This window comes from Chenopodium album, chromosome 7, assembly GCF_948465745.1.
Source record: "Chenopodium album chromosome 7, dcCheAlbu1.1, whole genome shotgun sequence".
Classification (NCBI taxonomy): domain Eukaryota; kingdom Viridiplantae; phylum Streptophyta; class Magnoliopsida; order Caryophyllales; family Amaranthaceae; genus Chenopodium; species Chenopodium album.
Genome location: NC_137840.1, coordinates 57,512,664 through 57,536,513, shown reverse-complemented (window position 1 = coordinate 57,536,513; position 23,850 = coordinate 57,512,664). Strand labels below are relative to the sequence as shown.

The 23,850-nt window shown below is 31.8% G+C and overlaps 3 protein-coding genes across 4 annotated transcripts; all 3 read right to left on the bottom strand.

Moving 5' to 3' along the window:
* Nucleotides 1-2,704: 2,704 nt before the first annotated feature.
* On the bottom strand, nucleotides 2,705-6,984 carry LOC145637968 (uncharacterized). The gene is made up of 2 exons (XM_081688956.1): nucleotides 6,494-6,984; nucleotides 2,705-3,156 (listed from the first exon to the last, which is right to left on the bottom strand). Exons 1-2 carry the CDS (start codon nucleotides 6,929-6,931, stop codon nucleotides 3,064-3,066), a joined length of 531 nt encoding a protein of 176 aa, XP_081545082.1. The 5' UTR covers nucleotides 6,932-6,984; the 3' UTR covers nucleotides 2,705-3,063.
* A 3,141-nt stretch (nucleotides 6,985-10,125) lies between these two features.
* Nucleotides 10,126-18,214, bottom strand: LOC145639088 (somatic embryogenesis receptor kinase 2). The gene is made up of 11 exons (XM_081690232.1): nucleotides 17,576-18,214; nucleotides 16,263-16,395; nucleotides 16,081-16,152; nucleotides 14,027-14,170; nucleotides 12,745-12,816; nucleotides 12,574-12,645; nucleotides 12,384-12,496; nucleotides 11,907-12,038; nucleotides 11,473-11,814; nucleotides 10,864-11,258; nucleotides 10,126-10,728 (listed from the first exon to the last, which is right to left on the bottom strand). Exons 1-11 carry the CDS (start codon nucleotides 17,646-17,648, stop codon nucleotides 10,414-10,416), a joined length of 1,863 nt encoding a protein of 620 aa, XP_081546358.1. The 5' UTR covers nucleotides 17,649-18,214; the 3' UTR covers nucleotides 10,126-10,413.
* Nucleotides 18,215-20,260: 2,046 nt separating this feature from the next.
* Nucleotides 20,261-23,257, bottom strand: LOC145637967 (DNA replication complex GINS protein PSF3-like). 2 transcript variants are annotated; one of them, XM_081688954.1, is made up of 7 exons: nucleotides 23,109-23,257; nucleotides 22,387-22,513; nucleotides 22,210-22,281; nucleotides 22,026-22,126; nucleotides 21,711-21,803; nucleotides 20,798-20,937; nucleotides 20,261-20,710 (listed from the first exon to the last, which is right to left on the bottom strand). In XM_081688954.1, exons 2-7 carry the CDS (start codon nucleotides 22,429-22,431, stop codon nucleotides 20,604-20,606), a joined length of 558 nt encoding a protein of 185 aa, XP_081545080.1. In that variant the 5' UTR covers nucleotides 22,432-22,513; nucleotides 23,109-23,257; the 3' UTR covers nucleotides 20,261-20,603. The 2 variants fall into 2 exon arrangements, with proteins under 2 accessions (XP_081545080.1, XP_081545081.1); XM_081688955.1 differs by having other exon boundaries at nucleotides 22,026-22,117.
* Between the last annotated feature and the right edge of the window lie 593 nt (nucleotides 23,258-23,850).

Here is a 23,850-nt window from a genome sequence, read left to right as displayed (position 1 = left end):
GTTAAAGTTGTTTCACCACAAGTTCAACCTCATCGTAATCAAGGTGATACTAGTTGTCCCTTGCATGCTAAGAAGGCTCTACCACAAGAACGACCTCAACTACCAGATCGAGTCAGACAAAAAATTAATGAGTTGGGCGGGTTTGATATTAAATTTGTGATCCAAAGGGAGTTGAGTGACTCTGATTTAAATAAGAATATGCACCGGTTGTCAATGTCCAAAAATAGATGTGACGTAAATCTAGATTATATTGGTAAAAACGTGACAGTAGATGTAATACAACCCAACTGTAATTTGATCGTAAGCCAGCTAAATTTCACCGAGTGGGAAAGCCTCGACTGGTATGTTCTGAATGGAAAAAATTGGAATAATTTTTTTTTAAGCAGTAATAATAATCTTAAGGTTGGAGACATAGTTCAAGTTTGGGTCTTCCAATTACCAGTCAATAATTATCAAGAAGCTGCACAACATCGCGGTCCCGAGCCTCCTCCTCTTGCTACTCGTCCCGGTTTTGTTGTTGTGAAACTTTAATTACGTAGTATATTCTTTTTTTGCTTAGCTTATTGGAACAATTTTGTTTTATTACTTATATTATTTGTTTGGTCATTATTATTTAATTTGTTTTTATTTATATACTTCAGTTTTTGGTGCAAAAATATTACGTTTACATCCTAGGATTCTTAACCTAGTGCCATCAATTGTAATGGTTGAAGGTCATTATCAGGCTTGGCTTTAAACATGTTTTTTCTCACTCACAAAACAAGATCCCTAAAAATTATGGCCCCATAATTTTTATTTTTTATTTTTAAAAATGCTAACTCATTAAAAAAAATAAAAATCATAATTTATCTGTTCACCTTCTTCCCCGTAAAAGATCACTATTTCCAAACTAAAACCCAAAAATTCATCCTAAATGATTATGAAGATATTATTTCAAAAAAAATTATGAAGATATAATTACGGATTTTGCTTCAAAGAATGTTAGAAGGATGGCATTTTTTAAATAAAACGTTTTTATTTGTTGTTTTATTAAATTATTATTAAACTTAATAAAATGATGAATATTTTCCTCTATAATTTGAAATAATGTACTAAAAAAAAGACTTTTATTAACGAAAAAAGTCATTTTATATTAATAATATTTTTAACCTTTAAAAATAGTCCTTTACAAATTTAAGGGCCTAAACCCATGTTATGTAGTTAAAATATGGATACAAATAGATATGCTTGCCCCCTTAATATAATTTTCTAGTTTAATAATATAAAATTATCCTAGAAAAAAGAGAAAAAAAATAAAAAAAAATAAAAAAGTCCCTTCCTCTCTCCTCTTTTCATCTAGAAATTAGACAATTTTTGCCCCTTTTTTTCTTTTTTTTTCTTGTTTTTCTATAGCGTTGCATTTAAGGTTTCAATAAAAATCTACACTAGTGTAGATCGATATTCGTCCATCTCCCTGTGGTGGTGTATCTTCCTATGATGACCTGGAATCGTTAATTTTTGTTAGTTGGGCTTGTTTGGCATCATTTTTTATTTTTAGTTTTTAGTTTTTTATTTTTTTTTTTTAAAAAAAAAACAAAAAACCAAAAACAAAAAATAAGAAAAGGGTATTTTCACTTTTGTGTTGTCAATTTTCAAAATTATCATGATCTTAACAAGTTTGAATAATTTTTGATTCATTATATGACATATATCATATGATTTTGAAAAACAAAAAACCAAAAAACAGAAAACCACAGTGATGTCAAACGAACAGTTGTTTGTTTTTCGTTAGGGTTTATTTGTGTGCTAGAGCTTATAAAAAAAAAACGTAATCATCTTTTGCCCTATTATCATGGTAAAAATTTGTTTTGAATCGTTACGGTTGTCCAATTCTTAAATACGTTCAAGTGAATCATATAATAATCATTCTTGCGGATACAACAAATCGTTAGACCGTGTATCCAAAAAGGCTACCTATTTTAGTGATGAGTGCAAGGGATATACCATAGTGTAAGATCTTTTCAATGATCATAGTTTTGATGAAGGAAACCTTTAATTGATTCAATTTTATGTATCTGTTAATTTAAATTTCATTTGTAGATGTCTGATGTCAGAAGTCCTTTCTTATTAATGAATTGATTTTATTCAAAAAATTTATACTAATAATTATTTTACCAATGCACAATTAGAATAATAAAATTCTATAACCAATAAAAGTATTCATTTTGTGTGTTACACCCATCAAAGCCAATTTTTGCAAATTACAACAAAAAAAGTCACCCAAACATTTTAAAGTACAACCAAAATTCGTTTTTAGCCACTTTTACCTGATATGACGTTATTATATCAATAAATAATACTTTGGTATAAAATATTGCCAATATAATTAATCTTATACACATATTTCTTCTTTTTTTTTTTTTTTTACTTGCAAGTTGCAACATACCTTTTAAGCACAAAGTATAATCTATGGAACACACGTACTTCTTCCGTTTTTTTTTTTTTTTAAATGATTAGGTAAGGTAAATGAGCGAGTTTATCAAATAGTATAATCTATGGAATTAGCTATGTACAAGTTCATCAGAGTACTCCTACATTAATTTTTTTTTTTTTTTTGACGGGACTCCTACATTAAATTAAGCTAAAAATTTAACTTATGGTAACACATACGAACTTATGGTAACACATACGAACTTACGAAGTATAAATTTCGATAAATCTCACACATAACTGATAACTACACAATATTTTTGGGTAGGGGTTGTCCTTGAATATAATCTCTGCATATCATCATCAGATCATATACACAATCACAAGCCATAATTCACTATTCACACGCACAACTGAAAATAAAAATATGATGAACTACTGCATCATTTTGTCTCAATTAATAACTGATGATGCCAAGTTATTATGAGATTATGTTTTTTTTTTAATCGAACATTACACGCCTACAAGAGAGGTTAGGGCACGGTGCTCCCAAGGATATCGCGAAATTATTGAGCTGGGAAAGACACATATGAAAGTTTGTGGCACGAAGAGAAACTTGTAGGCACGTACGTACTCGTAGTCGTAGTAGTTAGTTTAGTGAGTTTGACCTCCTTTTCCAGTACTAACTCCAGGCCTTGGTGGAACCCTGATTCTACTCTGCTTTGGTTGCGGCACTAAGCCTCCCTCCTGCACATTTTATTCAAACAAAGTGTTAGTTATAAAGTTGTTATAATACAGAGTATATTCTACTTCTTACAAATAGTAATTATAAAGAGTCAAATCAGTTAATGTAAAATTAAATTGATTCTACTGGTGTAAAGGGAAGACTTTTCAATGACTACTTAAAAAATTGTACTCCGTAGTCATTGTAACTTTTTTCAATCTCAACCATTTCAATATTCATGAATCATGATCAATCCTGTCATGATTAAAGATAATTTTTTAAAACTGCTTTATTTTAGCAAAAAAAAAAAAAAAAAAAAAAAAAAAAACAAAACAAACCAAAAACAACAATAATCTACATATTCATTCTAGAGTTTTTTTTTTTTAACTTTCAACCACTATTCTAAATCATCCATGCTCAAAATCCATGGGTCTAAATATTTGTTTTTATTTTTTTAATAAAAAAAAAATCGATCTTGCAATGTAACATCTATCTCCATATTTTTCTTTTTGGATACTTTCCCGGCCAATAACTTCTCCATACTATATATATTTTTTTTGTGATGAAAATCGATCACAGGATCACCTGAGACCGGGAGGGGAGCTCTAACCACTTGAGCTATCCCTCATTCTCTCTGCATACTATATATTATTGTCAAGATGTTTTTTTTTTTTAAAAAAAATATATGTACTATGATTTACTTTAATTTGTCTTGTATGGTGCATAAACACGAGTACAATATGGTAGTGATAATAATAGTGGATTAATAAATAATCTATAAGACCATCTCCAATGGTGAGACTCAAGTTTGAGTATCAAAATACAGAATGAGTTGTTTTTTTTTACCCTCAATGGTGATACCATACCCACTTCTTAATTTAGCAACTCATGAAGTCTAAATTCTCAATGGTGAGACTCTCTAAACATAAAGACTTGCGTGGACCTGGTCCACAATAATATTATTGTGGACCCGAGGTTTATACACACGCAACTGACATTATATTGAACATAGTGACCCTTATTTTGGACATAGTAACCTTATTTTCAACATAGTAACCTTTATTAAAACTTGTATAATGTTTAATGGTATTGTGAATTTAAAATACGACGTTATGACCCTAATATTAACATAGTGACCTTTATTATTCACATTGACGAGTATATAAAATATTTTATCAAAAAGATTAACCTCTTATAGCCTATATATTACCAAAATGACTTTTATTTCAACATCGTGACATTTTTTATTATTATAGATTCCCTTTTTATATTAATAAAACAACCATAGTTTCTCTTATGTTAGTGGTCCACAATAAATTAGTGTGAACCAGGTCCATTTAAGAATTTGTACTCTCTAAAATATACAAATGTCACTTTTAATTTATGACCCATTAATTATTATAAGATTAAAAAATAATTAAAAAAAGGTAAAACTTAAATAAATTACAAAATATATTAGAATATTAACAAGGGCCCACACTTTTTATCAAATGAGACTCAAAGTTGAGTATCCAAACTTAGCAACTTTCTTTAGGAGTTACTAAGGGTTTGTTCTCATACGTTGAAATTCAGTTCAGTTCAGTTCAGCTCAGTTCAGTTCAGTTTAGTTCAGTTCAGCTCAGTTCAGTTCAGTTCAAATCAGTTCAGTTCAGTTCAAATCAGTTCAGTTCAGTTCAGCTCAGCTCATGTGTAATGATATTGCTAATGATATAAAGCCAAATTTCATTCTTTTAAGCTCTTATTACAACGATAATAATAATAATAATAATAATAATAATAATAATAATAATAATAATAATAATAATAATAATAATAATAATAATGATCAATAAATAATAATATTAATAATAATAATAATCAATATATAATAATAATAATAATCAATAAATAATAATAATAATAATAAAATAATAATAATAATAATAATAATAACAATAATAATAACAATAATAGTATATTTTTCTTAAATTTTTAACATGTATATTTGTATATATACATATGTATAATAATAAATAATCAATAAATAATCAAAGATCACTAATCCGTAGTTAAAAATCACTAATTAATAAGTTCAGTTCAGTTCAGTTTAGCTCAGTTCAGTTCAGTTCAGTTCAGTTCAGTTCAGTCAATAAGAACAAACCCTAAGTTTAGATACCAACTTATTGGTATACATTGCAAAAAATACTCTATCTTTCTCCTAAAAATACTCACTTGAGTCTCACCATTTGGAGAGGATCTAATAAACCTCTTGATGCCTTTTAGTAATATAGTATTTGTACCAAAACGTTCAAATATGAGAATATAAGATGAGTAATAAACTAATAATGCATTTTTTTTTTCACTTTTTCTTATTACTTAGCTTCTTAAAAAAAAAAAAAAAAAAAAGTATGTACTTTACAATTATGCATTTGGGAAAAATAAATGTGTTCATCTTCATAAGTTTTTTTTTTTTTTTTTTTTTTGAAACAAGCTTCCATAAGACATTAATTAGGACCATTAAATTTTTTTATTCTTCCCTCGCTCTCAAATTATATTAAAAAATGAAAAAAAAAATTAAAAAAATCCATTACTTTATATTAAATTGGAGTTTTTTTTAGAGGGAAATTTACACTCTATTTTTTTTATTTTTTATATTTGCATAGGAAATTCATTATATATATATTTTATTTTTCATAATTAACTATTATGTTATATTTCTCTAGAAACTATTATATTTCTCTAGAAACTTTTATATTTCAATTGTCAATAATTTACAAAACCGAGCATGGCTTGGGATCAATCTAGTAATTATGAAGCTAACTAAAATTTTGCTTTCAAAAAAAAAAAAAAAGCTAATTAAAATTTTATACACAACCATTTAAACTCTAGTTTTATTCTTTTATTTTATTGTGTTTATTTCAATCAATTGCTGGTTTCAATTAACCACAACAACCACAACCCCCCACCCCCTCCCCGGAAAAAAAAAAAAAAAACCTAGTATTTAAATTCATTGTTACCCTTAGATGTACAGTACAATTATAATAATTATTAAAGATGAGGAATCACTACTTGGTAACTTGGTTAATTATAAAACAATAATAATGGGAGAAATAAATTGAAGAATCATATGTATACCATCAAATCCTCCAATAGTCCAGTACATTAGGGCATGTTCATATTTACTGAGCTGAACTGAACTGAACTGAACTGATTGGAGCTGAACTGAACTGATTGGAGCTGAACTGAACTGAACTGAACTGAAAATAAGTAAATATGAACAGGCCCTTAGCCTAATAATAGAGTTGCATATACTACTATGATACTATTAAATAAATTCATATAGAAATTAAAGAAAAAGAATAAATAATTAAGTGGACTTACAGTGTCTGTAGGTGGAAAATAATCACCCCCTCCTCCTGCACTTCCACCACCGTCATCACCACCATCATCGCCACCACCACCACCTACATCTGGTGTTTCCGGAGTCGGACAAGTCGTCTCATCTTCTCCTTTTTCACCATTATCCATCACAGGCGTTGAACTCGGAACAATCACAAGAACTCCACTTGAACCAACACTAGTACTTATTGTTGTCTCTTCACCCCCATCTTCACCACCACTATCGTTGTCGATCACGGTAGTTGAGGATGAACTCGGAATAGTCGTAGTAACATCAGTACAAGCAGCAACAACATCATCATCCGTTGTAGTCGTAGTAGGAGGTGTAGGAGGAGGAGAATGATCTTGTTGAAGGCCTAAACATCTAAGAATTGTTGATATTAATTCATCAAGAAATTCACAAGGACCTTGTAACAACATGTTACTAAGATAATAATTACCAAAGTTTTGTTGTTGTTGTTGTTTCTCTTCTTCCATGTTTTTTTGTTGAGTTTTTTCTTCTTTCTTTTTTTTTTAGATGGATTGTTGTTTGTGTTTGTCTAAATGCTATAAATGAGGATTTATGATATGGTAGGTATATTCAGACAGTGTTATTTAATGTTTATGGTAATATCATTTTTATATGTTACACTATCTCAGTTATGTGGTTAAACTGGTTATTGCCTTCTATTTTTATTTTTTAAATAATGGAGTAACATAGATTCAATGAAAGTTTTTATTTTATTTTTTATTTTTTTTAATATAGAACAGCTGTTGATATGAATTTGTTGGCAGTCAACTAAAACTAAAGACTCTTTCTCAATTGTATTTTAATGGATTTCAGTATTTCACATTTACTAGTACCTCATGATCTACATTTTTGTTTTTAATGAAAAGAAAATTGGGATACTTCAGATCTACATTAAGTCGTCACACAAAAAGATATGGGCGAACTTATTTTATTTGTGGATGAAAAGAGTATAATCTTCGTAAATAAAATAATAAAATCAATAGGTAGGGTTCGTTTGACATCATTGTGATTTTTTTTTTTTTTTTTTTTTTTCAAATTCATAGGATGTATGTTACATAACGAATAAAAAATTAGTTAAATTTATTAAATTCATAATAATTTTGAAAACTAACAACAGCAAACTGAAAACAAAAAACAATGTCAAACAACACCAATGCATACCACATACTAATAAGTTTAATCAATAAATTACGTATTGAATCTTAATTAACTTTGCGTACTTTATTTAATACTCCGTATATTTTAAGTTTTACACAAATTCTTCCTAGCTAGATCATGTTGACACTTTGACTCAAACATCATTTTACATAACCTCCTAAACGGTTTACTGGTTTAGAAACATGTCAAAAATAAACTCTTCAAGAAACTGAAACTTAAAATAGCTCTACAGTACTATGTATTTATATTTTAAAAAAATATATAAACAATGCACAATTTTGTACAATTTTAAAATAAATAATTAGTCCCAAATAAAATTTTATATGCATAAATTTTATGAATTGAAGGTGAATACTATTAATAGTACACATATAGTGGTGTACTAGTGTTTAATTGTTTTAAGGCATATATAAAGTTTTTGCTAGAAGATATTAAAATTTTGGTGGATCAAAAGAACAGAAAAAGAGAATTGTGGATTAAATTTTGATCAATTTAAAGTGAATAAAAAAACCCTACAAATATTGATTTTTAAGGACACGATATATTGATGATATGCAATTTTTAATTATTTGAAATTATATTGATAGAGTATCATTTGAAAAAGTCTTGAAATAACTTATAACTATATCATTGCATTAAATCTACAATGACAATACTATATAAGATACTCTAATAAACAATATATTAGGATCATGATAAAGTTTAATTTATATTTGCAAACTGATAATAATATTAAATTAGCAACCTAATAAACCAACTAGTATTTCAGGGAGTATGTTACATTGACATTTAACTGCATGGAGGTTTATACATTGTCTTTTTGCAGCTAACTCCTATCAACTACCTATATATAAATATAACCATATATTATAGACTTTATAGTAAGAGTTAAGATTCTTAATTTAAGAAGATAATTTATTCAAATATTCAATTGGTGAGCCCAACAAGTGCATAAATGTGTGTCAAAGTTATGAGTTCCTGCATCAAGTCATTTCCAGATTAACATGTTACATTTATGATATAATATACTTTTGGATTTTTATTATAAAGTTGCTAAATTACAACACTCTTCTTCTTCCGAACTAGATAAGACAAATAGACAAGGAGATTTCAATACACACCGAAAATGCAAAATTGTTTTATATAGGCTATTATTCCTATGAAAATGTAATAAATTAAACGTTTGGTATCATTGTGGTTTTCTGTTTTTTAGTTTTTTGTTTTTCAAAATTATATGATATATGTCATATAATGAATAAGAAATTAGTCAAACTTATTAAAATCATGATAATTATGAAAACTGACAATAAAAAAATTTGAAATACCTTTTTCTTGTTTTCTAATTTTGGTTTTTTGTTTTAGAAAAAACAGAAAACAAAAAACAATGTCAAACAAGCCCTTTGTTTTTGTTTTCTTTGTCTGAAATAAGGTAATACATGACCCAACATACTATTGAGATATGAATGTATATTGATTTACGGAAAAAAAAATTGGGTGAGTCGGACAGTCGAACTCACGGCGAGTCCAATATATCAGACATTAATAATCTATATCAGACATGAGATTATCAGATTATTAATGTCATATTAAATTATTAATGTCAAATATTAAATTATTTAATGTCAGATATTAAATTATTAATGTTAGATATATTAGACTCACACAGTTAGTCCGATTTTAAGCAAAACATTGTCATTTATTTATATGAGATATAATTTCACAATAATATCTCTTTACGATATTTACATACTATTTTTTATGATTAATACAACAATATCCATGGAAAATTGGTCATATAAAATTCTTGATAGATTCAGTCTCAATTTCTCAACTCTCAAACTCTCAATATATATGTTCATATATCAACTTATTACGGAGTATACCTTTTGTAATAAGAACAAATCCTAAAACACCGTGCAAAAGGCACGATGCAAGGAATTTATTCCATTAGGTTGCTAGTGCCAAAGGCAAAATACAAAGAATTTTGAAAAGAGTAAGACTCAACATATTAACTTTACCTCTACATTTAATTTTATTTTTCTTATTGTTATCAATGTTATATGCCACTTTTATCTCACATAAAGCGCTAATGGTCTGTTCACATTTACTGAACTAAGCTAAGCTGACTGAACTGATTGAAGCTGAACTGAATAGAGCTAAAATGAATATTTTATGAGAGATGGAAATTAGAAGCTGAAGTGAACTAGACTAAACTAAACTGATTAGAGTTGAGATGGGCTGAACTGAGATTAAGCTGAAGTGTACAGGATCTAAAAGACAATTCAAAAAGACCTTCAGCTAAGGTATTCAAGTTCTTGCACTACTTAAACGGATTCAAGTTAGGATAGTCTTCTATTGAGTTAGAAGCGTTTGCATATTTGTGTATGAATGGCAAGGTTTTGTCACAACCCAAGTTTTGTGTCCATGCAAGAATTTATAACAGAAGTTGTTGAATCTACTTTTAATTGATCACTTCTGTCAGATGGTCACAAAATAGTCCCATAAACAATATGCAATCTCCAGTGAAATTGCCCCTCCAAAACAGGTCCATGTCCATATACACAAATAAATATGTAGCCCCAAAAAAATAGGCACTCGGGACGACTTCCCAGTTACAAGAACACGCCTAAAGATGAAGAGAAAAACAAAAATTATAATAATAATAATAAATATAATGAAAAAAAGGAGTTAATTAAATTAATTTCTTTTTGATTCTGTCACTTGGGAGTGGCATTCATCTAGGACCAGATAATTCAACTGCATGCAGATTGTCAGTTGAATCGACGATCCAATCTGAGTTAGAGTGAGGAGCTAAATCCACCTCTTGCCGAAGAACTTCCACCTTTTGCCATTCATCCCACCTCTCGGCCAAACCATCACCTTCAAGCATCCTTACTACCTCTGACATTTTGGGTCGTTCCAAAGGGTTGCCCTGTGTGCAGAGAAGCGCAACTTGAATAAGCTGCTCCACCTCTGCCTCAATGTAATTATTTTGAAGGTCGGGATCAACAAGCATTTCTAATTTCTTTTCTTTGAGAAGTCCTTTAACCTGTGGAGTCATTAGTTGATGAAACAGCCAGATTAATGAGTGCATAAAAACTTGGATTTTTTTTTTTTACATCATGAACTAAAGATATATAGTCAAATTCCACTAATAATCTACCAAAAGTTGCAAGTGGCATACCCAATCAAGTAACATGACATCATCATCATTCGCAAGTCGAGCAAGATCGAAAGCCCTCTGTCCAGTGATTAATTCCAGAAGCATTATACCATAACCAAAAACATCTGTTTTTTCTGAAGATTTTCCAGTAGACAGGTATTCAGGAGCTATGTGTCCTATGGTCCCACGTACAGCTGTAGTCACGTGAGTGTCCTTGTAGTCCATCAGCTTAGCCAGGCCAAAGTCACCAACAACTGCTTCAAATTCCTCATCCAATAATATATTGGCAGCTTTTACATCTCGATGAATGATCTTTGGGTCACAATGGTCATGTAAATAGGAAAGTCCTCTTGCAGATCCTAATGCAATTCGTTTGCGTGTAGGCCAATCCAGTGGCGGTTCATTTGGTGGACGTTCTGACAAGAAACAATGTTAATGTCAGTAATAAGATCAGATATAACCTCAAACAAAAATAAACTACCAGTCAGATATGGTTTATTTCCCACTACCACACTTCCATCCTCCAACCCAACCCCCCAACCCACCACAAAGAAAAGGTTGTTGACTGAATCGCAATCAGGGAAATGAACATATTATTTGAAAGAGCAATAGCACACCAGATTGCATTACCTCGTAAACAGGAGGCAACACTCCCGTTAGCCATATAGGGGTAAACAAGCAACCGTTCTGTTGGTGTCATACAAAATCCACGCAACCGGAGCAAGTTTCGATGCACAGCCATGCTGATCATTTCCACTTCTGTTTGAAATTGCAGCTCACCACCAGGAGTACGTTCTTCCTTCAAACGTTTTACAGCAACTAATGATCCATCAGCAAGGCGTCCTTTATACACCTTACCAAATCCTCCTCTCCCAAGTATGTTTTTGTTGCTAAAACTATCAGTAGCGACCTGCAGTTCTCGTAAAGAGAATCTTTTAAGCTGCCCCAGATGTACTTCCGGATCCTCCTCAGCTGCAGAATGGAAGCAATAAGTATATTTATGGTAGGTGATGGCAACTTTTAATGTGAGCCTAAATAAAAGGTTGAAAACTTTGAGGACTTACCAGGGACATCAAAGAAATACTCTTGAGGCTTCCTACGCCGCCACCAGGCAAATAATATAGCAGGGGCAGCGAACAGTAAAGCAGCACCAGCAGCCACTCCACCAGCAATTGCTCCCGTGGCACTGACACCACCTAAAAATCCAAACGATGAAGAATCAATAAGGGCATAGTACATCATAACAAACTCAGAGCTATATCCAATAAGTGGAAGTGTGGGCAAGTAGATGAATCAAATCACCTACAACTGAGTAACAATGCATTAGCACTAAAGAAGAATTCAGTTCACAAACAAAACCACGGCAAGTAGCAGCCTTCCTATGAGCTAAGACTACAGTTAACGACAACATAAATGATATACCCACAGAGTACTATCAAGATGCATGAGCACATTCAAAGAACCAAGGTAGAAGTGATGTCTATCAATCAAGAAATGGAAACCCATAACTAATTGGTTTCTGATTCAGAGCAAGAACCTGCCTTGATTATTAATTGGTGGTGGTGGTATGAAAGGAGGCGGTGGTGAAAAAGGCGGAGATCCAGGACATGGCCTCCCAGTGACAGGACCGCATAGATTTAAGTTATTAGCAAAACTGCAATTACAAAAAGAAAATATTAGAAGTCCAACAATATTGATGTCTATTCCACATAAATTCACATCCAAACAGACCTTATTGGCGTAAACAAGGAAAAGGAACCATTGTCTGGAACAGCTCCCGAAAGACGGTTGTTTGATAGATCCCTGATCAAAGAAAGGATTCCATGTCTCAAAAATTCATAAAAACTGAGTAACAGGGACAATAAGACTAGACCAACTAAGTGAAAGTACAAAGAAACTTACAAGACCTGCAACGAGGTGATATTTGTCAAGGACATAGGAATGGGGCCTGTCAGACTATTGTTGTTTAGCCGACTATCCTTGCACAGAAATTTCAAAATTAAAATAAAATGTTAGGACCTTATAGTTCTTCAATCAACTGAGATGCACTCTAATTTAACAGATCTAATATTCAAAGTACAAAATCCAAAAGCAAACTTCACTAGCAACACTCTTGGAAGCAAATTTGAGTCAAGTAATGTCCAATGTCCTGAGTCATATGAATTCTTTTCATGTCAAAAAATACATACACAGGGAGTATCCTAGAAGAGTTCCGTTAAATTATGCAGAAAATAATTGTACAGCTCAAATGTTACAAAATTATCAGACATATGTTTGGTCCTTGTTTTGGCTCTTTTCCGCAGCTTCTCTATCACTTTACAACCTTGAAATGAAATAATTAAGAGAGAAGAAAAAAAATATATATATGTCCAACTACTGCAACTTGGCTTGCATTTCACTCACATCAATATATTTTATACTTCTGGCAAAGAAACTGAAAAGAAAGCCAATAAATTAGCACACCAACCTCACTTGTCTCTTATCCCTCCACAACTAAAACTGATAGAACCACTAAAGGGTCTCCTTCACATATAAGATGCCCCCCATAGGAGATCCTAAGAGTCAACAATGATTAGTTCCCATGACCCATCACACTCTGCCTTGCCCCCTCTTCTCTCACTACTCTCATTCAAGAGTTTCAACCATCCAATTTCAAACCTCAAGTTTGCTTTAATAAGAAGATGTGAAGATTATTTGACAGGCAAAGAATTTGACTTTCAAATGCAACTAGTGCAAAATAGAACCTTAAATCATCAAATCAAGCGAGAAAAGCTAGTGAATAGAGAGGAGGAAGAAAATGGTAAGGATAAACACCAAAACAAGATAAGAGACCATTAATGAGACCTCGAACTGCTGATGGTCTCATAAAATAAGGTAATTGTCATCAGTTCATCAAACTTACTATTATGAACAACATTGTTAAAATGTAAAATCATATTAAAACCAGGACAAATCTCTAGCATTAAGAAACACTTCTTCAACACTCAGTCAATAATTCATCACCAGCCATAATAAATTAAGCAAGAGCAACTGCGAAAGCCAAATCAACTAGCAGACAGATAACATAAGATCATAAGGTCACGCAGAAATTCAACACAGGTACATATCAATATAACTGTCAAAGGCAAAGAAGGTATAGTCTTCTTGTACAAAATAAAGTCAGGCAAGAGATTGGTATACATACAGAAAGCGCAACTTTGATAGCCTGCCCAAAGACTCGGGAATTGGACCGCTGAAACTGTTCAAATAGAGATCCAAACTGACCAAGTTTGTCAGATTGCCCAGCTCACTAGGTATTGGCCCACTGATATTGTTACTGTACAGTTCCCTAAGAATAAAAAACATACTCGAATAAGTACATGATAAAAGTCACATTCCAATGAACCAGAAAACAATTAAATTTGTGCCTGATTCATATTAAAAGCGCAAAAGCAATAATAATTCAGTTGATTTCCCATCAAACCAGGCTCAAGGATTAGAAATCCCAATATAATTAGAAATCCTTCAACCTATGCAATGTTATCCAACATAATTAGAAATCCCAATATATAGGTTCCCCATGCATTTTTAGTGAAGGCTTTATCCCAACTTTGTTTAAGCAAGCCAGTCTGCCTTCCACTACACAGTATAATAATGGCATTCAGCTCACAAGACTACTCAATGGCCCGGATGCCCAAATAATTGTAATATGAGACTTAATTTAAAGGATAACAATGATGGAGTATTTATGAATTTGTTAATCAATGTTTAAAATTTTGTTGTTCTATTTATTTTTTAAAAACAATATTTACCTTTCAAATATAGAATAATAATGGTTAGTTTGATTAAACAAATACAAGAATAGCATAGCTTAGATGGTCAGCCATTGTACATTGCAATTGAATGGTTCAAATCTTGGCAGACACTATAACCTTGGATACACATATACAGGTCAATGTGTTTAAACTTTGATCTTTTTCCCTCTTCATTATATTGTCCTTCACCAGTCTTGCATTTACACTAACTTTGGGACACTTGCACTTCACTTGTCTAGTCATCAAGGATTGGAGAGTTTCTTTTGTGACTATCATATTTACACCCAACTACCCAAGAACACATAATAGCTATGCCAAATAGCTATTGAATTTATCTCCAACCTTTTGAATGTGTACCTGAATGAGCAGACTCATGGCCATCAATGGTTGACTTATTTTGGGGTTCACTTCACTATAGAGCTATAGAGAGGTTCTTTTAAATCAAAAACATGCGAGTCAGGTTTGGGAATAACTTCACAACTTCTATGATCATTACAAAGATCTTAATACTCTAAAATTTGAAAAAAAAAATGCAGTTATTACCTTTATTTTTCTTTTTTCAAAGTACACATGTAAAAGGTGTACTTTGAAAAACTTAAATGGCTACACTATAAATGTGGTTTTATATTATAAGCCTTTTTTGTGAATTCACCCACACCTCTAGCTTTTGTATCAAGGTTCTCTTTCAACCCAGATATAGACAACGCCTATTAAAACATTGGCATTACATAGGAGAGCTGACTATTTTATAGGTCCTTTGAGCTTGAGCTCCAGTGGAAAGATAATACCAACAGAAATGTGGTCGCTGATTTTCTAATTCTTCCCCCATCAAAGCTTCTATGTTTGTGGTTAGCCACTCTTTAGTTTGTGGGTCACCCTTTAACACTATGCCCATCCAGCTCAACTAGCGACAGAAGTCCATAAAAAGTCCTTTAGTTGACAGTAAAAAGTATAAACCCATCCAAGCTGAAAATTTAAACCAGTCCCATAACCCAATTTCCTGATTTACAGTAAATTGTTACAAACTTACAGCAGTTCACATATTTGGATGATGCCTCCAAACACCACACTCATACACCTAGTGTGAGGCCAACACAAACAAACATAGATGACAAGATTAAAATCTCTTTATACACATTTTTTTTTTAAAAACTTCTGGCTACGTTTTCCAATTTCAACGTGATGTTGTAAACCAGTTCTTGGCAGTTTGGCATTCAAAGTTAGGCTCTATTTAAAATTCCATGAGAAAACATACCAAAGAATGTCAATCATAATCACAGCTGATGTCATCATAATATGTATGATTGTATGAGTAATAACAGAATAAATAAAAGATCATGCAACTATCATGGTATATTATACATAGCTAATATCAGCAGAAAAAAAGCTCCAATATATAATAAAAAGAAGAAAGCTTCTGTCTAAAGTACAAGTTATGACTTACAAGTATTGAAGATTTTTAAGTGAGCCAAGAGCTGGAACCAGTTGACCTGACAATGCAGCATTTCCTAGATCTCTGAGCAAACGCAGAAGAGAAAATGATGTAAGATAATAGATTTTAATTTGTAAAATCTAGGATGGAAGCGTGAATTATACCAAGCACAACCATGTAAGGTGGGTACTTACACTCTTATAACACTGTTATCTGGGTTACAAGTGACATGAAACCATGTACAGGGATTTACAAGGGTGGGATCCCAGCTTTGCAATACATTGAAAGGGTCATCTAGGTTGTTTCTCAAACTATGAAGAGCATCCCCTGTTCAATTAATTGAGAAAGTTCAAAATAAGCATACAATTTCAGTCATTTGTATGGTACGAAGTATTAGAATTGCACCTAAAGAGCCAGAAATATATACTACAAAAGCACAAGCAATAAGAGCAACACACATATAAAATTCAGTTAAGTGACATATATAGTAATGAAAATGGGCATTGATAACAAGTAGCTGATAAAGAGAAGTGTAAACAAATGATGGTTACAAGTCCATTTCATGATGACATGACAAATAAATAAACCATTGAACTCAATGTTAATCAAGTGAAACCCAGCCCCACTGCTCACAAGCCACAACCTTCCCTTTTGAAATTGCCACTTTATTTCAATGATCTTTGATGGATGTTGACAAAGATATGAGCAGAGAGAATGCAAAACCCCCTAAATCACATTAACAACAAACAACTAGAAACAGTTATATATGCCTATATAGAACTCACAATGATGTATAACACACTGTCCTAAAGTCAAAAGGAACTCTTAATTCTCCAATAGCCCCAGAAACACGATAAGTCAACACCATACCAGTACACACACCCATCACACCCAAGAAGAAAGGTCAACACACGAGTGAATTAAAGGACCATATATGGAAATCCAAGCATCATGTACTATTACTTCGTCCAAGGGACGAAACAAGGTACTTCAAAGAAAATCAAAGACAACAAGTGAGTCCACATTGTACTCGTCACTTTCGGTCCATAAGAAGTCAAGGTGAGCTATTCGCAAAAACTAAACAATGATCAGCAAAGCAAGAAGTCATAACCAGCTTTCTAACTTCAATCTTTGACAATTCACAAACCATCAAATACCCAACAAGCTGATTGAGGGACCACCTCAACTATAAACTGAACAAAAAAAGTCCCATATAAATTCAAATTTTAGCAAGTCAATTTAAGGACTTTTAACCATCAATTGATTAAAATGACATTCAAACAAAATTCCCTAACTAAGCAAACACAAATTCTTATATGCAACACTCCACACCATTCAAACAAACAACATAAAAAAGCATACAAAACCAGAAAATTACACAAAATCCATAAAATCAGAAACTTAATTTATCAAATTTGACAGATTTTAACATAACCCAGAAAAATTCAGCTGCAAAAAAATAAAAAAAATAAAAAAAAAAATAAAACTAAAAAAGAGAACAAAATACCTTCCACATTAGCAGAAGTGAATTTGAATGCGAGAAAAATATACAAAAGAGAAGCTAACACCTCCACCCACATGATTCTTGTACAACTTCAGAATTCACCTCAGCTCAGATCCAAAAACCCAACATTCTCAAACCATAAAAAATAAAAATTTTAAAAAAAACCCTAAAACCCCAAATGAAGAACAATCCCCAATTCCACCATTGTCAACCAAATACAAAAATTTCAAAAAAAAAAAAAAAAAAAAAAAAACCCAGAAAAATCAAACAAAAACTTTGATCTCAAAAATCAAACAAAACCCATTAAAAGCAACATTCCATAGTTTAAGAGCAATCAAACTACTTTCCCTTCCTTTGAGCAAAAATTTCAACTTTATTTTCTCTCTCTATGTAATAATCTCACATTCCAAGACCTTTTACACTGTACACCTTTTCCCAGTTTCTCTCTCTAAAAAAATCAGTTTCTCTCTCTAAAAAACTCTATCTAAGAAACAAACAATGCATGAAAAGGTTAGTTTAAGCTTCTCTCTCTAGAAAGGAGGAGAGAGAAAATGGGGGAAAAAGGGGAGTGAGAGGAATGAGTGAAGGCGTGCAGGTAGGCTGGAGGGCTGCCCGAAACGGGAAAAGGGGAAGCTGACCGCTGCCCGAAGACAGTCAAAACGGGTTCCCGCTACTCTCTGACTAACTGGCAAACCTCCGTTAAGGATGATAGGGGTAGACTGGGCCCCGTTATGTGACACGTGAGATAGGGTGTGTTTGGAAAATACTTTCCGTCGTCCCCTTTCATAATAATCGCAACATTTTAACCTATTTAGATACCATTATTAAATTTGTATTTGTAATTATAGGCGTATTACTAGGGCTTGTGTCTAATTGACTGAATTAAGTTGAACTAAACTGAACTTATTGAAGCTGAAGTGAATTGAACCGAACTGAATATTTTATGAAAGAAGGAAATTTAAAACTGAACTTAACTTAACTTATTGGAAATAAACATAATTGAACTAAAAATAATGTGAAGAGAATAGACCCTAAGAAGGAAAAAAGAGGATCTATATAATATGAGATTACAAAGAAAAAAAATAGTAAATTTATTAACTTTCAAAATGATGCATCTAGTTTAATACAATCATACATGTGTAGTATTTAGAAAGTGGTACACCCTCTATTATTTTTTATTTTTTTAAATTTATTTATTATTATTTAAGTTATAATTAGGTCTGTGCATTTGTCGAAATACTATTTTTTGCATCAATTCCTTTAATTAGAGGTTAGTAAAAATAATGAAAAATTAATTTATAAAAGCTGACATTATGATAAATCCAACAACATACGAAATATATATATATATATGTGTGTGTGTGTGATATATTGGTTAAAAAAATAAAGTCAATGATGATATATGAGTAGTGAAAAATTCCAACTCTAGTAGCTTATTATAAAGAAAAAAAAAAGAGTATATCTAAAAAAAAATATACTTCCTCCGTTTTTTTTAGCTGACACCTTTCTATTATCACGATTGTCAATGCATGTTTTTAATGATTAATATCTCTAATTATCAACATGGTAAAATTATAAAAAGTAGATATTAATAAAATATACATTAAAACGATTCAACAAGATTCCACATGAATATGTTTTATCATACTCCGTATCTATAAACCATAAAAGCGAGTCAAAGCATATTGTGTTAATAGTGTAAAAGTCTAACGGTGTCAATTAGAAAAACGGATAAATTATTAAAAAATAATAATTAAAAAAAAAAAGATAAATAAAAAAATGGCAATTTAAGTCTACGACTTTGAAGATAGAGACATGTGTGTGTTAGATGGTTCCCCACCGTTTGATTCTTTTTCTTTTGCTATGGAGATTCGAGGCAAACGGTCCTTTTTTCCTTGTTTAAAAAGTAGTCTTCTAAATTCTAACCTCTCATACAGTCATACTAAGGATTTTCTTATCAAGTGAAGCTTAATTTAATGGCAAATACATCATCTTTTGGGTAAAATCTCTTCTGATTAAGGCTCTATTCTTAATACTACCTCCGATTTTTTTTAGTAATAACTTTGGAATATTTTATATCTCTCAAATAATACCCTAAAATTGCAACTAAAAAAATTCGGAGGTAGTAGTAATTTTTTTTAAAGAAAATTACTTAAGCAAGTTTAAATGTGTTAGTTATTATAGTAAAATGTAATGAACTTATACGAGTAATTGTTATTACAGGGAAAGATTTAATATCCTTTTTTCTAGACAAGTGAGTTGTGATGGACCTGATGGTACATACTTCTGCCTTTCCATTTTATTATGTGATTCATCTTTAAGGAAAAAAAAAAAAAAACATAGTCGAGTGAGAACTTGTTTGATTCATTACAGTAATATTTTATTTGTTTTTTGTCAGTGTAAAATTATAGTTACAGTAATGAAAATTATGGTCCAAGTAATGAAAACAACATAGAGGATTGGAGGGATTCATATAATATGATCTTCAGTTAAGCTAGTATAAAAGAAAACAAGAGAAATGAGTAGGCTAATCACATTGCTAAATTCTACTATGACTAACATGAATAAACAGACTCCAGATTGGAAGAGATCAATACAAGAATAAATTCTACAGCTACAAGATGTACAATCTGCATGATCAATGGTAACAAATAGTAACTTTTTAGCCATTAATTAATAATTAAAAAATGGGAAAAAAAAAACATATATAAAAATTAATTGCTCAAGAAATAGGAATAGCTCAGTTACTTAGACTACAGGCCTGTTCACAAGGTATGAGATTGAATCCCTTCTGGCTGTTATATGGTTCTTCCAGGGCTTTCTTCTCTCTAAGCTACACAGAATACAGCACATGGAAAACACGCTTGTTTGTCGCAAACATTTTCCTGAATGAAGCACAACATCCATTCAACTGAAGGAGAAATGAGGGAAATGGCAACACTAGATGAGATTCATCTTCTTAGATATAGGAGCTACTATTCCCCCCTTGGAATCAAATCAGAACTAGAAACCAATGGCTAGAAACAACAAACTATTCAGAAGGCTTTCTCTTCCCAAGTACAGAAGGCATTTCAAATCGAGAGCCTCCCATTCTCCACTTCTTGAAGGCAGTCATTGAGGACTGAGCTGCATCACACACTACACAAACACAGAGAAACGGGTTCAGTACTCAGATGATTGCTCGGGGTGCACATGCTGTATTTAGTGATGAAGAAAAAAGCTTACAATGAGTTTCTTCCTTAGTTAGCAGAGTTAGGGGCTTTGATGCAGCAACATAAGTAGCAGTATGGGCCTTGCTAAGCACTTCCTTATACCTATTCTTAAATGCGTACAAGAGGAAGGACCCAATTGTTCTATCACCAACCCTAATCATTGTAAAACCAAACAGTAAGATTTCTGCCAAAACTTGCAAGACAACTCCAGCAGTTTGTATGATAAATTTTTCAGAATATAATAAAACCCGCCATTAAAGAAAGATTTACGGCCTTTAGGCTGAGATAAAAGTGAAAAAAGTGGAATGAGTAAAATGAGAGTCAAATTATCCATCATAAGCATCAGTAAAAAGAAAAAGACCCAATTAGGCAATTAGCCAATTTTTTTTTTTTTCAAAGGACAGCCAACATTAAATCTCACTTTACCAAACAAGGCCAAATCATGCTGAACAATCAAAATACATAGTGTTTAATGCCAATAGTGAACACCTAATCAAGTAAACCTTGATGATTACGACTTTTCTCAAACCTAGATGAAAATTATAACCTGAATTTGTTTTGACTCTTGATGGCAAATAGAAACAATAAAATATCATGACCTTCGGGAATCTAATAGTCAATCCTCAGAGCGGGGTAATATGCCGATGCATGAATGCTCATTTGGGCTTTTTTGCCATATATTTTCTTAAGAACAAAGTAGCAAAATATTTGTACAAAGCTATTTGAAACCACATACAGGGGGAAAATAATGAGGTGAGGATTTGCAGTATTATACCCTATAAAGCATGAGGCAAAGTTATTCGGCTGACCAAATTGTTACATCACAGGGTTACCAAGTAGCAAGTAGATACAGATGTGCAATCTTTTACAAAATTAGCAAGGATAGAAATCATATACATGTGCAAACAAAAGGAAGGAGAGCTTACATAGGTGCTAGCTTGCATCCTAATTCATAAAAATATTGACATCGATTTCGAAGATCAACAGATCCGGGATCAGCCTGAATTTCCTTCCTTGTCCTGAAATAAGAAGGAAACAGGTAACAAGATCTAAATTTAGATTAAATCGCATGCACTACAATAGAACACTACATGTTAAGTCATGCAAAATCTTAATACCAAGCAATAGTTAACTCGATTAAGCAATAACACAAAATATCTATAGATGACGAGACTACGAGAGTACGAGACACAATGCAGCACTTATTAACTCAATAATGTAATAATGCAAATTTCATTTACATTTGATTGAAGCAGGGTGGAATGTTCATAACCACTGCTTGTCTTGAATGTAACTCATGAGCAAGCCAGAAAGGCAATTCCACTTTTGCTCCCTGTTCAATCTGGAAATATGTCAACGGCGAACAGTCAGAAAGAAACGTAACTTTTTTCCTTTAATCTAAATTTACGACTTCAGAAATCTTACATTGTTGGTTTCAGCACTGGGGTCAAGGAGTCCTACTCCAGTTGCTGCCTTCTGGAACACCACTGGAATGAACTTGAAGAAAATCAAAACAAAGAATCAATAAGGATTCTTAACACTGATTACTTTATCAATAGAGATTGATTATCTGTACGCTAATAAACGAGTACTCGAATTTACCTCCTCTTCTGCAAGAATATCATCAATGTCATAGTATTTTTCCATAAACAAGTTTTCAAGATTCCACTAATTAGTAAAAATCAGCAAAGAAGTAGTGTGTCTGACTGCAGTCCCAGTATTTACGAGTCTGAAAATTAAACAAAAAACACATAAGACGGTCTACAAAGAAAACTTAAATCTAACACATACACAACAAAGTGAATCAACATATGTTTCCCTAATCGAAACTACGATTGTTGAAACTTGAAAGAGAGCATATATATTAAATACAATGTTGCACATATGACATTGCTATTAATGCATCATGATGAAGTAAAGTCAGGCCTATCCCCTAGCCAGAGCAGAAGGGGGCGGCCGGCTTCGGCCGAGGAAGAATTGATCCATTTTCATAGTTCCATATTAACATTAAAGCTTTATAAACAAAAGTATGAAGTAAATTAGCAATTAAATTGACTCAATTATCAAATTAGGCTCAAAAAATTGCATAAAAATCTTCTTGCTTGAGAACAACAACTTTAAATGCATATCGAAAAATTCTAGCAACAAAACTGCTGGTTATAATCTTAAATAACATGAGTACTTATTATTAATAATACAATAGTTCAATTTGGAAGAACCCTAAATTGTTATAATAACAGTTAAATTAAGGATGGTGTAAAACAAAACCCTAATTGTGAAATTTGAATTCGATGATTGATAAAAAGAGGAAAAGAAAATGTTACCTGAGAAGTAGTTTCAATGGAGGAAAGAAAGCTCGGAAGTTGGTTCAATGGAGAATTCAGTGTACTCTTCGATGGAGGAGAGAAAGAGGGAAGGTAGCGGACAAGTTAAAATTTCAAACGGAAAAACCAAAAAAAGTGAAAACAGAGGAGTAACACTTTTTTTTTGCATTTTTTTTTTTTTTTGACGAAGAGTTGCAATATACATTTATACATATATGTCAAACGTAAATTTACGAGTAACGGAGTGAGTAATGAATACTACATTTTAGAAGGTCAATTGACCAATTTGGTAAAAAAAAAACACCTTATGCAATAAATTGGTAAAAAAAAAAGGTCAGGCGACAATTTGGTAAATAAAAAGCACTCCGACGACAATTAAGCCAATAATTTGATCGGAGTATCATTTAGTCAACGCGTGTTACACACACTACATACTTGAATTTATACTACTACCAATTTTCTTATATTCTTCTCGATTTTCCCTCTCATTAATGCTCTCAACTTGAACCCTCAACTTACCCAGTTCATCTTCCAAAATATTAAAAAAAAAAAAAAAAAAAAACACTCACATTTCTTTAATGGTTGTCCCTTTCCCTTCCATCCCGTAGACTACAACTTGTTTTGATACCTTTCCCTATGTCCTTTACCCATCTAAATTGAAGTGATGACAAGGAAAAACAATTCAATTTCTTAAAGAAAGAGCACCAAGTCAACAAATTGAAGACCCATAAACTTTTACTTA

Excerpts from the sequence above, each read along its gene's own strand:
- LOC145637967 (XM_081688954.1), bottom strand. The coding sequence starts at position 22,431 with ATGGAAAAATACTATGACATTGATGATATTCTTGCAGAAGAGGAG. Across the intron at positions 22,282-22,386 it reads ATATTCTTGCAGAAGAGGAG|TTCATTCCAGTGGTGTTCCA; the intron begins GTAAATTCGAGT and ends ATTTTCTTCAAG. Across the intron at positions 20,711-20,797 it reads AACTAAGGAAGAAACTCATT|TGTGTGATGCAGCTCAGTCC; the intron begins GTAAGCTTTTTT and ends GTGTTTGTGTAG.
- LOC145639088 (XM_081690232.1), bottom strand. The coding sequence starts at position 17,648 with ATGTGGGTGGAGGTGTTAGCTTCTCTTTTGTATATTTTTCTCGCATTC. Across the intron at positions 16,153-16,262 it reads GATAACAGTGTTATAAGAGT|AGATCTAGGAAATGCTGCAT; the intron begins GTAAGTACCCAC and ends GCGTTTGCTCAG. Across the intron at positions 12,646-12,744 it reads ATCACCTCGTTGCAGGTCTT|GGATCTATCAAACAACCGTC; the intron begins GTAAGTTTCTTT and ends TTCTTTGATCAG.
- LOC145637968 (XM_081688956.1), bottom strand. The coding sequence starts at position 6,931 with ATGTTGTTACAAGGTCCTTGTGAATTTCTTGATGAATTAATATCAACA. Across the intron at positions 3,157-6,493 it reads ATTTTCCACCTACAGACACT|GAGGGAGGCTTAGTGCCGCA; the intron begins GTAAGTCCACTT and ends TAAAATGTGCAG.